Raw genomic sequence first — 15058 nt, 5'->3', positions numbered from 1 at the left:
GGGGTGCCGAGGAATGTGCATTAACTTCGTCCCGTGTGAGAGTCTAATTCACCTCAGGTGCACCTCTCCCGTTACCCTTCCCCCACTCGAACATCCAATCCCACAGATAAGGTGCCATTTCCCAGCCTTACCGCGAGCTTGGAATGCGTAACAGAGCAGCCATCTATCACAATTGTCATACATTAAACAGTACTAAAATTTTTAAGTCAAACAGGAACCGGACACTTAAATCGGTGGTAAAAGCATTTTATCTTCAACATCATGTCAACTGTATTAAAAGACAACAATAAGACAATGATGGCTTTGAAATTAAAAAAAATCTATGCAATATGTCAAAAGGAGTCTACTTTACAAGTCTAACTCTATCTTTCAAAACTCTAAGCTTTGGATTTTTGTTGATCTTGTTGTTGAAAAGTGCTAGCACTTCTTCCTCCTTCTTAAAATTCCTATCACCAGTGTAGGAATAGTAGGCAGCCAAAATCTGAAAAACATGAGCAAGCTTTTACTTTAGTGTTAATAAAAGATTATAGATCTTTGAAACTTTAAGAGTTTGATATACAAATAATGTGTGAATGTGTGTGTGAATGGGTGGATGACTGAATGTGTAACGCGCTTTGGGGTCCTGAGGGACTAGTAAAGCGCTATACAAATACAGGCCATTTACCATAAACAACTACATCCTCATTTCATATAGCAATGAAAACACTTCATGGCTCACCTTCTTTCTGAGTTTTTTCACTGACATTTCCTGGTCAGGTGACTCTCTCAGTACTGCCTTGATGTTCCCCTTCCAGTTAAATTTACCTGATGAGAAACAGAAATCAGCTTTCAGTACAGACACTAATCACCAAGGGTCACTTTCTCACTCTGAACAAAAGAGGCAACACTGACCTCTGCTGCCTAATCACTGACTAATCATTTAATAAAGGAGGGCAATCTTAGTCATTGCTAGCTCCACCGTACCTTTAGTAGCAGCTCGATCCTCAGTCTCCTCTTGATCATCAGCATCCTCAGTTTCTTCATCAACTGGAAAAGGATGATAACAGAGTTATCTAATAAATGTTGAAATACACACACACTTAAAAAAAAAAAACAAAACATAAATCTGACCAGACTTCACAAAGCTGCTGATGTAAACATCCCCAATGCTTGAGTGTTAGAGAATACCTAAACTCAGTTTAACCATGACAGTAACAGATAATGTCTAGCACTTCAGAAATCTTGACTCACCCTTTGTTTTCTTGCTTGATGTCTCATTTTCAGTGCCATAGCTGTTATCATCATCACTGGGTTCTTCAGAGAGCTGTTTTCTCTTTCTGTCCTTTTTCTTTTTGTCCACCATTTCTTTCTCCAGCTCTTGTGCGACTGTATTTTCAGCACCTTTTGTAGCTTTCCCATTCTTCTGCTGTCGGGCCTCTTTGCGTTCCCGTTTGTTCAGTTTTTTCTTCTTCTCTCCCTCATCACTTGGGTGGCCATTCGGCTCTTCTTTTCCATTAGTGTGTACTTTGACTTCAGCCTCTGTCTGCTGAGCTGGCTGTGGGGGCTCTGAAGCCTGTCAGACAGTGGCAGTTAAAGACAATCACTACAGCTATTGTAAACATGCTAGACTCTTTATTTTTATGGCAGACTTGATGTTAAAAGGAGCAGTTTGCTTCCACTCATTTCCTGGTAACATTCAAATTTAATAAGCACACATTCACAGAAAAAACTAAAAACATGAGAGCTAACAAGCCTAACTTACGTTATCAGCTGCAGCAAGTATATTCCACACTTCCTCCTGCAGACTGGGGTTTGGTATTTTGAGACTATTTTTCATCCAGTTCTGATGGGAAAAGAAAAATGTGACAGTGAATCAACATTAACGTGAAAACTGATTACTTTGTACAGTTTTAAGTAATACTAACCTGAAACTTAGCCTTCTTTCTCGGTACGTTATCGTAAGTACTGACTTGCTGGAGGACATCTCTTAGCTTTGCACTGACTCCAGGTTTGTTCATGGCTTCATGGACTTTCTTCAGTAAAAGGACATAAAGGCAGAACAGTTTAGTGATGGGTCGTTCGCGAACGAAATGGCTCTTAGAGCCGGCTCTTTGACGTGAACGACGCGAGCCGGCTCCTTATCGCGAGCCGTCACGTGGGTTTTTTTGTTTTGTTTTTTTTCCTTTCTCTCAGCCTCTCTCTCGCACTTTTTTTCCGCTTCACTCTGCACGCGAGCCTTGTGCTTTACGCTGGGCAGAGGGGGGAGGGGCGGTAGTTACACTCAGTAGCACAGGAACAGAGCCAGAGAGAGAGAAAGAGAGGCAGGGACAACAACATTAGAAAGGTATAGTAATCATCCACAACTATTTTCGGTTGCAGATGATAAAGGATTGAGAAAGTTTATTTATGCAGGTCCATATGACAGAGAATATGCATGTTCTTTTAGTTTTCATATTATAATTTATATTTAATTGTGTTGTGGTTTGCAGTGTTTTGTGTTCTTTTCACTTTAAATTTGTGAAAGGAAAAAGCTGAAAATTTAAATAGTTAAAACTTGAAATGTGAATAGTTGATTTTTGTATTATATGATTTATTTATTACATTTTATGTGGAGTGAATAAATAAAAGTATATTTACGGTGGCCCCTAGAGACAAAGCACATACAAACTTCAAATCACGTACGAACTCTGAAGCATGTACAAACTCCAAAACACGTAAAAACACGTACAAACTCCAAAACACGTAAAAACACGTACAAACTCCGAAGCACGTAAAAACTCAGAAGCATATAAAAACTCAGAAGCACATAAAAACTCAAAACACGTACAAAAGACAACAGAAGTGCTCCAGGATGCTGGGCGCAGTGTTGAGCCTTTGTTATCTTGTGGCTACACAAGCCAGCAAGTACCAACGACCGGATTTGGTGTGTGGTAATAACAGGTAAATGAACTTTTTTTTAAATTATTTGAATATATATATATATATATATATATATGAGTGCCTGTGTATAAATACACAAACAATACACACATGCTTTCAATTGTGTAATTTAAGTGATCTAGTAGCTCTGCTTTGGAAGTTCAGTTCATGCTAGAAATGTGTTTTGGAGTTTGTACGTGTTTTGTCTCTAGGGGCCACCGCATATATTTATATATAAACATATATAAATAAAACCACTTGTTTTTACGTTAGTAATTCCTTTTGTGCATAATTTTATATTATTGTTAATAATAAATAAATTAAAGCAACAAAACAACCTGAAGAGCCGGTTCGGAGCCGAAAGAGCCGGCTCTTTTTAGTGAGCCGAACCGAAAGAGCCGGAAATCCCATCACTAGAACAGTTGGCTTTCCTAAGTGATCCAAAAGCTTTACAGAGTTTTTCTTTTTCTTCCCTGAATCTTACCTGGATCCACTGCTGCTGTTTCACATCTCCTTTGTTTGTTTTCGCCTCGTAGCCTTTGCCTCCATACTTCTGATCTTCACTGATGCATTTAATGTGGGTTTTGTAGTCATCGCCCCTAGTAGACAAACACACACAAATCGTTAGCACCGAGGCTGATCTAGCGCCTGTTAGCCTGGGCTAGCAGTAAACAGTCATTAATTACCAGAAGTCTTTTCCACAGTCAATACAGGACAGGACCTGGCAGCCCCGGCAGATATTTACATGTTTATCAACCTGAGCTTTTTTCAGGGACTCCCCACAAGCGTTGCAGGTGAAAAACACCATATTCAAAGATTCTCTTGTTTGGCTAGAGTGCAGCGATAACGGTCAAAACTGAACCGGCCTAGACTCTGCGGCACCGACCTATAAACCGGAGTCGGTTAAACTCTCATGCGAAAGCTGAACGCATGTGACAGCGCTGATACGAGCTAACGTTAGCCAAAGAACGGCGGCAGACCCGGGTCCCCTAAAACTGTAAAACACTACAAAATCAAACCCTCTCCTGGGAAAAGTGGAGGTCAAAACGGTGTGAGCCGACGGATTAAATCAGTTGCCTCAAAATCGTATTTGAGCGCAAACGTTAAGCGGATTCGTTATATTCCAAACTTTTCCAAACACACATTAGGGTACCACTACCCGTACCGGAAACCTGATCGGTACCACGCATGTGCGAAAGGCTACTACTTCCGCTCGAAGCATTTTACGATAGCTACGGAATATATGTTAAGATGTTAACAATAATAAGTATCTTTTAAAATGTTTTCAGTGATGAAACATTTCGATATAATGTAGACAAAAACTAAAAAAAAAAGATAGTTACGGATCAGGACTCCCCGATCCGTACCGCGCATGTGCAGATGTTTTCTTCTTCTCCTGTTTCGTTTAATGGCAGTTTACTCCCCAGTGTACGAGGATACCGCCACTTGCTGACCGAGCGAATGAGCACTATTGTAAACTGAACCAGCGTCATTACAAATCGTGTTTGTGTACGGGTTAAATTTGATTTAGTGGTAGTCGAGTGTGTTTATGATTGTCTGTGTGGAGAGGATTGATTGGAATAGTGATGATGATGTCCGCCATCACTGTCAATTGTCAGTAAACAGTTAATCTGTCTGATTAATCTTCACGTGACATATTATTAAATCTGTATTATTAAGTATGTAATTAATTAGGCGCCATTCTTCTTATTTTACCGTGCTGTTATTCAAGAAAGGGAGAAAAGCAAGAATTTGTTTATATGCGGAGGTATCCATTGTTTAAATGTCCCGGGCAGTCCCGGGCTGTCTTTTTTCTTTTTTTAAAATGAACTTTATTTATAAACAGCAATATAACATGTGAAGCATCCAAATATCCTCGGTTGAGCGGTACAACGAGATAAGAGAAAACAATGAAGATAAAAGGAAATTTTTATTTTTTATTTTTTTTTAAAAAACTGTCATTGTAGGATTTGAAACCAAAGGCACAAATAATATGAATAAAAAAGGGGCAATCATGATCATTAAATAGGGAGGTATCCTTCTAACATACATTAAACTTTTTAAATAATACAACAATTTTACAGGCTTACTTGTTATTCACAAGTTTCAGCAACTTAGCCCAAAGTTTAATGTCACTCAGCCATCCGTTTATACATGGTTTAGCTTTAAAGCATCTGCATTTGTGAATAAAAAAAATTCCCAGTAACAAAACCGTTCTAATCATCAAGTCAAAATCTGCATTCTCAGCAAGCATTTCAAATTTTATTACGGTCACCGTCAAATGGGGTAACTGAATTCCCCTGGACTGTAGCCAGCTCCACATGTCATTCCAGAAGCAGTGCACTGATTCACAGTAGAAAAACAAGTGATCCAGACTTTCAGTGTCATTTCCACAAAATGTACACACATCTAAGTTAAATTTCCGTCTTAAAAATTCATTGGGTTGGGTAAATCTCATTTATGATTTTAAAGTTAACCTCTTTTACTTTAGCTTCCATGGTCTCAAATTCTATAAGAATATAATTTCTTTTAACTGGATTAGGACAATTTTCATTTATCAAAATATTCCTGATTACCTTATTTACAAACCTGCTGTCACCAGATTAAACTCCAGCTATTCAGAGCTGTCTCAGTCCAGGAGAGAACGAGGGATCAGAATCTCGAGTCGTGCACACTATTGTTTCATTTAGTGTGTATCCATGAGATTCGTACAGTAGGTCCAAGTTGTACCTTGAAAACAGGAACGTCGTCTTTAATAACTTTAATAGCAGACTTGTACAAAGTGAGGCTTTGTGCTCACATTTGCTGCAAACACTCGTTTTAATTCTGTCACCCTGTTTTGATAAAGAATTCAGTTAAAATCAGGCAACAACAGGACTTTCTTTTATAATGTGTTCTTGTGAATTGATTGTGTATCGCATACATTTGATTTGGGTTGCAGTTCTTATTTCTGCAAGACAACAGTCATCTGCTGGCCAAAAAAGTTTTCCAAATACCTCCACGTGATCAAGCCTGGATTTAGAAAAGAACAGCAAAAAAAATCTGCACCTCCTGCTTCAGATGGAATTTTTGTTTGTGTGTTCAGAGGCTGCGGCAGGAGGCGAGACCTTGGCTCAGCTGGAGAGCCTGACCAGGAGGAGTCGAACATTACCCTGGCTCTTCCAGGGCACCCTGCAGGCTCGGCTGCTGGCATTGTCGAGGGAGTGCAGCCGCTGCTGGGATGATGTGAACGCCAAACTGGAGTCCATCACAGGTCGACTGCAGGTATGTGAGTCAGACCTTCTGAGGAGTGTTTCACTTTTCTCTCTTCTTTTCATTGACTCTTTTCTCTCTCTCTCAACTCCTTGTCTCAAAGTGGGAGGGATTTGAAGCACAAAGAGAGGAGCTTGTCCTTTGGTTGGCTGATATGCATGACCACCTGAGTGAGGTTGACCAGCTGACAGGAAACACCTGTGAAAAACTGAGACAACTGCAGGTGTGGGGTTGTTTTGCTATGACATATGTTTGATATGATACATACGTCAGAGATATCCTAAACTGGACTAACAAAGGACCATGAGTCCAACATGAAACTTACCTTACATAAGGTGAGGCTGAAGTTCATTGATAATTTTAATCAAAAACTTGTTGTTGAAATATTTTTACTGAACATGCAAACATCTGCTGATGGAAATGTGTTGATTTATTGGTCTGTTATGAAGCTATTGCTATTTCTAAAGTGTTTTTATCACTTTCTGATGTTTTATTAATTAAAAATTACATGTATTAATTGTTGTGTTATCTTAGTATAGTTTTTATATGTATTTATTTATAGTCTAGTAAACATATATTTAATTATTACTGTTTAAATGACTAATATGTGACATGTATTAGTAGTGATGTTGTGCTGAGGTTTAAAATGCCTTTTTTGGTATACTATGAAATGGCAATAAACCACTAATATATGTCTATGTGCTCATATTTATTTTACCCTACTCAAATTTAATTTATCATACATTCTATTTTGAAAGATTTAAAATGGTTCATTAAAGAATTACTCAAAAACGGTTCCTTAAAATGTTTTTAAAAGAACCGTTTTTTAAAAAAAAGGTTCTTTGAAAAACCTTTAAATTGATGGAGTTACAAACTAAATCAGGTGATCTTTACCTTGAGAAAGCCCAGGGTGCCATTATAAGATCGAGAGCAAAATGGTTTGAGGCAGGTGAAAAAAAACTCATCATATTTTAGTAAGCTGGAAAAATGTAGACAGCAGAGAAATTTAATCACAAGCTTGTTGATAAATTGGACTGAATGTTAAGATTTCAGAGGGAATGAAAGGGAAGTCTTCACTTTCTATTCCGAGCTGTACTCCTCAGAATATTCAGCAGCTGATGCTGATAGTTTCTTTAATAAGATTCATAAGCTTATCCCATGTATTGACAAACCTTTTAAAGATCTGTGTGATTCAGAGCTTAAAATTGAGGAACTGGATTTAGTGGTCATGAAAATAGCATTAAAAAAAGTCCCCAGGGACAGATGGACTCACTGCCAATTTTTATCAATTCTTCTGGAAGGACCTAAGAACCTTATTATTTGATGCATTAAAAGAATCTATAGAGAAGAAAGAACTGATGCCAAGCATGAAACAAGGGTTGATTACCCTGGTCCCTAAATCGGGTAAGGACAAAAGAATTTTAGACAATTTAAGACCCATCACCTTACTAAACACTGACTATAAGATCCTGTCTGGAGCTGTATCTGAGAGGCTAAAGAAAGGCATCTCAAACATTATCAGTGAAACACAATTAGGTCTTTTGAAAGGAAGACTAATTCATAATAATATTAGCCTGGTTTTGGACCTCCTTGAGTAAAGTGAAAAAATCCAAGAGAGGGGATACATCCTGTTCTTGGATTTTTATAAAGTATTTGACTCAGTTGAACCTATGTTCATATTAAAAAAGCAGTCTTTTTGGTTTTGGAGAGGAATTTATGAATGTTATAGAGATGTTATATAATGACAACAACAACTCTGTTTTGCTAGAACATGGTACGTGTTCAATGTTTGAGGTCAATAGAGGAATAAGGCAGGGATGTAGCAGCTCACCACTTCTGTTCATCATGGTTGCTGAACTGTTGTCTATTCTGATTAAAACAGTCACATTGACGGGTTAACTGTGATGGGTGAACAGATAATAATCAGTCAGGTGGCAGATGATACCACCCTGTTTTAAAAAAATGAGGACTAGATTCCTTTAGCCTTACAGCTTCTCCAAAGCTTCTGGCCTACAGATGAATATTTATAAATGTGAGATACTGGCTCTGCATGAGTGTCCCCTGCAGTCAACAAGTAATATACAGATCAAAAAAGAGGTGAAGTATCTGGGCATCGTAATTTCCAAGGATACGTTATTAACAGAAAATAAGAATATCTGTACCAATATAGAAAAACGTAAGTCAATTTTAAACAGGTGGTTGCAGAGGGACATAACTTTGTTCGGGAGGATTCTGCTAACCAAAATGGACAGTCTACCCATCCTAATCTATTCAGCCTTTTCTCTGTCCACATCTCCAAAAAGAATTAAATCTATAAATCTTAATTTTAGGTTCATATGGAGGAACAAATGTCATTATATAAAGAAAAATGATATGATTAAAAACTATGAAAAGGGTGGGGCTAATGCCATTGACTTTGATGTTATGAATGGTGTACTAAAATTGAAATGGTTAAGATCTTTCATTGGGAACAAAAATTCCTTTTGGAACATTATACCCAATATGATTTTTGGCGAAATGGGTGGAACAGACTTTTTGTTACATTATGACTTTGTTTGCAGTTCGTTACCTGTTAAACTCTCAGCTTTCCTTCAGCAGGTCCTTCTTTATTGGAAATTAATTTATAAACATAACTTTACTCACAATACCCTTATATGGAACAACAGGTCTGTCTGTGTAGGAAATCTGTGTACATGGATGAATGGAGCTCCAAAGGGATTTGGGCTGTAGCTCATTTTATGGTTGAGAAACATGAGACGTTCTGTGAGAAGTTTGACGTAAGATGCACTGCTAAGAGATATAAATCACTAATAAAAGCCATCCCAGCCCCTATGAGATCAATGATCAAAGAAAATATTGTGCACTCTAAAATTTTTACTGGACTGAGTTGAATTTGGTGACAGCAGGTTTACAAACAAGGTGATCAGGAATGTTTTGATAAATGAAATTTGTCCTAATCTGGTTAACCCTTGTATGGTGTTCGGGTCTGTGAGACCCGTTTTCAGTTTTTCTCAAAAGAAAAATGAAACAATTAATTATTTTTTCAACCTGAAATTCATTGGCTTTGGCTTATTTTCTGTGAAGAACATAAATCCGGACTAATTTTCAATGACCTCATACTGTACCTCCCCCCACGCATTTACATTACATACAAGGTGTTCGGGTCCACTGGACCCAGGTCTAATAAAAGTGTTGAAAGTGCAGGTCCTGTGTTCCCACACTCTGTCTTCCTCCTTTCTGGTGCTGCTGATAGTGTTTTCTTCCCCTCCTGCTCTCGCACAAAGTTGCAACATTGTTGAAAATTCAACTATCAACACCGTCTGCTCTTACATTCCCGCACATTTTACCCTCTTTCTTGAGGGATCCAAATTTTATTTTCTCATACCCTGTCCCTCCTGCAAATTAGGGGCATAATACTATAAAAAGGAATTTGCCAGTGTGGTTCTTTATCACAACTGATCAAGATGGCAAAAGATTATCTGCTGCGAGGGCCATCCAATTGATTTTGGAAGAGAGAGGGGCTTTGGATGATGATGTTGACAAAGAGGTTTCAGAATATTTCACATTTCTGAAAATTCAGAGTCTGACAGTGACTTTGAAGAAGAGGATGAGGTTGAGCACCGTTTAGTAACAAAACGAAGACGAGCACCCCATCAGCAGCCAGCTCCAGGACCAGAACAAGCCCACCAGACAGCAAGTGAAGAAATATGGATGTCAATAACTGGTGAAATTGAATGGTCTTCTTGCCCAAGAAATGAGCCACCCTGCAGAGCTGTTACTGTGATAAGCCAGGGCCAACACGACTGACAGTTACTCATGTGCAGGACATCAAGTCTTCATTGAGCTTTTCATCACAGATTCCATCCAGAAAATGATTCTGGTCTGGTTTACAGACCGATACCGATTGCAGCACGATCAAGCATGATACCGATTTGCAGACCGATACCGATACGTAATATCGGATCGGTCCATCTCTAGTTTGCAGTAATCTAGAATGAAGGTGTGTTTTTGGAGAGAGGTGGAAGGAGATGGACCAAATTGATCTACAGGCCTACTTTGGGGTTCTTATCCTTGCAGGAGTTTTCAGGTCCAAAGGGGAATCCACAGAATCTTGTGGGATGCAGAAACCGGCACGAACCTTTCCATGCATCAATGTCTCTGGAAAACTTCAACAAAATTTCCAGGATTATCCGTTTTGATAACCGAGATGACAGACCAGCTCGACGGCAGAGAGGCAAGCTAGCTGCCATCAGGACAGTGTGGGATAAGTGTGTGCACCGCCTCCCCCTGTTTTACAACCCTGGGCCTAATATCACCATTGATGTGCAGCTGATGTCATTTAGTTGTGAAACATGTTGCTTCACGTGTAAATGTGTTGTGTCTTTCCACTCACTTCACTTGATTATAACTGATTTATTTTTTTATAACATTTTATAAAAAAAAACGAGAAGCACATTAATTCATAAATGTGATCTAACAAAGGTAAAGGGAAAAAATTAACCATGTTTGCTGTTCATATGGCTTGTAATTGGGATGAAGTAAACATCTGTTGAGTAATTTAACATAAAATTGTTTGATAGAGTTAATTTGGAAAGCCAAAACTCTAGCGGGTCCACCAGACCCATGAACACTGGCTGAGTAACAAAAATATGAACACCACACAAGGGTTAAAAGAAATTATATTCTTAAAGAATTTGAGACCATGGAGGTTAAGGCGATAAGAAGAAAGTATGTCTCACTTCCTCTTTCCCCTAAGTAAAAGAGGTTAACTTTAAAATCATAAATGAGATTTACCCAACCAATGAATTTTTAAGACGGAAATTTAACTTAGATGTGTGTACATTTTGTGGAAATAACATTGAAAAGCTGGATCACTTGTTTTTCTACTGTGAATCAGTGCACTGCTTCTGGATTGACATGTGGAGCTGGCTACAGTCCTGTCGGTGTGCGGGGCAAGCCATGTGGCGTTGTGAGAAAAGGACCCAAGATGCAGGTACTGGCTGAGATGCGAGTGAGCTTTATTTACAGAAGGTGAAAGCAAACAAAAGCAAGGATGGCGAGGACAGAACTAAGACATTACCTAAACTGGGGCAATTAATAAACAAACCTGAAATGATAACATGCAGGGAGAAGCATGGGATGTGAAGCAGGGAGATGCAGAGAACGCCAACTAATGGAGACAGACTGACAACCAGCAAAGGCAACCCCACACTAGGCTGTGTCCCAATTCAGGGTCTGCACGTTTGAAGTACGCGCACCAGAAGACTAAAAAGATGGCTAAGGTCCACCAGGAGAGACTGGACAGTATAGATGCAAAACCAATATGCCAGCAGTTTATCTCAGTTAACGAGAGGAGAAGGCATGTGTTTGGCTCCTTTAGTGGACATTGAGTTATTGTGTGGGACACCAGTAGTCCATGTCTGTTGCTGTAACAGTAGTTCATGTTTAGAATAAAAAATCCCAGCTCACTGATTTGATCGGGGCAATAGTGCGGCTAAAATGTTGCATAATTTTGCTGAGAGATCTTTTACTTTGTGGTAATCTTAGATGAGTAGTTTTATGGACAAAAACCACCAGGTCATTCAGTGTTCCCATAGTGCCAAAGTATAACAGATGTCGGTGTACTATAACTGAACTAATGTTGTTAAGTCCTTGAAGTCTTATTCTTTTATTGTCATGACTGTATTTGAAGCTATTTTTATTTTTGTATGATACCTGATTTATATGGAATATGGCTGAAGTAAACTAAAGCTTAGTCAGTCATTTGTTTAATAGTAATTTAACATTATATAATTCACATATAAAACTATGAATTGTAATTTTAAATGGTTTAAAAGCATGTAGAATAGCATATGTAGGCAAGTATATTTCTCCTTTTTTGTTATCAAGAAGCAAAGACAAAAAGGAAAAAAAAAAAAAAACAGGGCAGGGTTCGGTCCCCACCAATGCCAAAACCAAATCTACGCCCTTGTCCTGACTGATGACCTGGCCTGATTCCTTTACAACTCACATAACAAGTGCTTCCACACAGATTTCCACCGAAAATCTGTATGTTTCTTTCTGTTGATGCGATTCTAGTTGATCGATATCTTTTTTTTTTTTTGTGTCCCGTTTGGATCTTTAGCCATCAGAATTGTTGTCTTAAGGCCAAGAAAGATGCCAAGCGGATTTATTTTACCAAGTGGATCATCATGGCCTTGCCATATTGGTCCATTTGATTGACCTTTATTATAATTATGAATTTATTTTATTTTCAGTTGCTACAAACGGGACAGACATGACTGGGGGATAGGACAGGGAGAAAGAATGAAAGAAAGAGAGGGAGAGAAAGAAAACCAAAGGGGAGAAGAGACGGTGAGAAGGGGGGAAGAAAGAAAAAAAAAAAAACCAAACAACAAAAAAAACAAAACACCTGGGTCACCTGTATGGAGAAAAAAAACAGAAGAGAAAACAAACAACAAAGAGCAACATAATTAAAAAAAAAACGGCACCATCACAATAAACTAGCTAGCAGTAGATATCAGTAGATACTAAATAATATACGATATTGTGCAGCACGCAAGATAGACAGCGCACAATGTGCTTTGAGGCAGCAGCCAAGAAAGCTGTAGTCCGCGTCTGTGAATACCTGTGTGTACACCTGTGTGGATCAGCATGCTTGCATTCCAAAGGTTTCTCCATGTAACGATCTGCTAGGGAGTGTGGGGAGCCACAGCCCCGTCCTCCAGGGCATGAAGCAGGTATGGAGGAGATCAAAACTCCAGACATCCAGAGGCCCCCAGAACACAAGAGACCAAGGAAAACCAACAGAGGGGCAGCCGCGCCACTGTCCCAGTAAGAGCTGAGGAGAGTCCCAGATGAGGGCTCACTCAGCAGCCGCGGAGCAGAAGCCAGGGGGAGTTGCAGTGACGTGCCCGTGAGCTCCGCCGGCAGCCAGCTGTGCCTGAGTGACCGAGCCCCAGGCCGAGAGGCCGGGGACACCCCACCTCCGAAGTGGCCCGAGCGAGCCCCAGGCTCCAGGCCCCGATAAGCGGCCGCCAAGGAGTGAGCCGGTGTGTACCTGGATGCCCACCCCCAGACACAAAGAACCACCAACGCACCGACACCTGAGGGAGTCCGCCACTGGCAGGGAAAGTGGTGGTGGGTGGAGATAGGCCTCCAAACCTTGGAGGGCCTGAGATGTCCCCAGAGAGGTGGCGTCTGATACCCAACCTGACATATAGACACAGACATACAGGCACACACAGACACAAACATCCATTCCCACCCTCATGCTCTCATATGCACTTACTCCACACTCAACCAACGTGGAGACAGACATAAAGAGACGCTGTACACACGATCACACTCCCCAAGCGTACTCTACGAACCGGGTCTAGGTACCCTTGCCCCTGGAGGAGGGAACTGCACCCAGACCCAGGTGGTGTTACCCTTTTCCCTGCGGTGGGGAGAGGCAGACCGCCCCGGCTCCGCAGCAGCAGGGAGGCCCTACACTCCAGACCGCAGTCGGACGGCCAACTCCTCCTGGCCCCCCGCTCCAGCAGGCCGCAGAGAACGGGGGTGAGAGAAGACTCCAAACCTCCCTCCACCCGCTCATTGTAGTGTTGATGCATGTGTGTTCTAAGGTGCAATTGATCAATATTAAATTGATTAACCATTTCTTTATTCACAATGATCGATCCCCCATATTTCATGTTTTCTGCTGTGATTTCTGTAAAGGTTGCTGTGTCATCACTGCTGACAGTATCTGGATTTCTCGTGTTATTGTCTTTTTTGGTTTCTTGGTGGATTTCTATGGAAATCAGGCTCCAATTGTTAAGGCAAGACAATTTCTTAATCACCTTATATTTTTGGAGCATTTTTTTTCCTTGCAGCAACAAGTTTTAGCAGGGAGGGCGTCGCTGTCTGAGCAATCTGCCTGAAATTGCTCCCCCTCCTCTTTTTGGTTTTGTTTTTTGCCTAGTTTTGTTTTTTGGTGTTTTCGTATGGAAATCAGGCTCCAGTTGTTAAAGCAGGACAATTTCCTAATGGCCTTATATTTTTGGGGCATTTGTTCCTTGCAGCTGCAAGTTTTAGCAGGGAAGGCCACTGATTTTTTTTTCCTGGGCAGGCCTCAGTGCTACACCTGCCAAATCCGAACACAGGTCCAACATGTTGCATATAGACTCTATAGTGGTGCGATCTGGGTGACCTGCCTGAAATTTCTCCCACTGTTCTTTTGTAATGTTTTTTTTTGTACTGTTCAAGGAGTTGCCACACAGTGTTTGCTGTGGCATTTTTCGGATTACTCGTGGCTGTGTAATCTTCCATTATGTTTGAATTTGTGCTTCTGTGTTGAGAATTTAGAGTCGCTTTGTTAAAGATAAAGGTTTTTGAACTTCTGTTCAGAGCCATATATGCTATCCCAAAGGCGTTTTGCCTTGTCTATATGAGAATATAGGCTCTGCCTTGTCTTTTGATCGTAACAGATCTTTATGTGCAGGTGAATGAATTTACCCTGACTAAAAGGACCATCTATTTGTTTTTGTTTTTTTCAATTTTATACAAATCTTTTGGTTGGATTTTCATGCCTGGCTTCAATCGAGTGGGATTCAAATTACCCCATTTACCTTAAATATGATATTGTTTGGAATGTTTCTGAAGGAAAAGAAAGTCAATTGTGGTGTTAATGTTCTATTAATCTTGTGTAAGCAATATATACATAAATGTCATTTTTTAAGACCAAACCAACCTTACTTCACTGGAAAAACGACCTGAACCTGTTATCTAAATCTTTGACTTTCGTTAAAAAGAAAAAGGCTGCATTTTTTGTTTCCTTTTTGGAAGATTTTGATTTAGTGAGTTAATATTCTGTTAACTTTTATGACCCCGTCTTTATGTCTTCTTTTTCTTCTTAAAAAGGTTGAAA

General features: G+C 39.8%; 1 protein-coding gene across 1 annotated transcript; it reads right to left on the bottom strand.

Annotated features, from left to right (window-relative positions):
• Positions 1-230: 230 nt before the first annotated feature.
• Positions 231-4116, bottom strand: lyar (Ly1 antibody reactive homolog (mouse)). The gene is made up of 8 exons (XM_085405998.1): positions 3585-4116; positions 3383-3497; positions 1905-2012; positions 1742-1822; positions 1231-1552; positions 964-1026; positions 719-804; positions 231-481 (listed from the first exon to the last, which is right to left on the bottom strand). Exons 1-8 carry the CDS (start codon positions 3704-3706, stop codon positions 344-346), a joined length of 1035 nt encoding a protein of 344 aa, XP_085262124.1. The 5' UTR covers positions 3707-4116; the 3' UTR covers positions 231-343.
• Between the last annotated feature and the right edge of the window lie 10942 nt (positions 4117-15058).

This window comes from Rhamphochromis longiceps, linkage group LG5 (assembly GCF_057381845.1).
Source record: "Rhamphochromis longiceps isolate RC_006_pf linkage group LG5, R_longiceps_female_GT1.1, whole genome shotgun sequence".
In the NCBI taxonomy this organism is placed as follows: domain Eukaryota; kingdom Metazoa; phylum Chordata; class Actinopteri; order Cichliformes; family Cichlidae; genus Rhamphochromis; species Rhamphochromis longiceps.
This window is presented reverse-complemented; position numbering and strand designations above follow the sequence as displayed.

What these genes read in the sequence shown, in the direction of transcription:
- lyar (XM_085405998.1), bottom strand. Translation starts at nt 3,706, where the DNA reads ATGGTGTTTTTCACCTGCAACGCTTGTGGGGAGTCCCTGAAAAAAGCT. An exon ending in ATCAAGCAAGAAAACAAAGG is followed by an intron (nt 1,027 to 1,230) that starts GTGAGTCAAGAT and finishes ATCCTTTTCCAG; the next exon opens with TTGATGAAGAAACTGAGGAT. An exon ending in GGATCGAGCTGCTACTAAAG is followed by an intron (nt 805 to 963) that starts GTACGGTGGAGC and finishes GTTTCTCATCAG; the next exon opens with GTAAATTTAACTGGAAGGGG.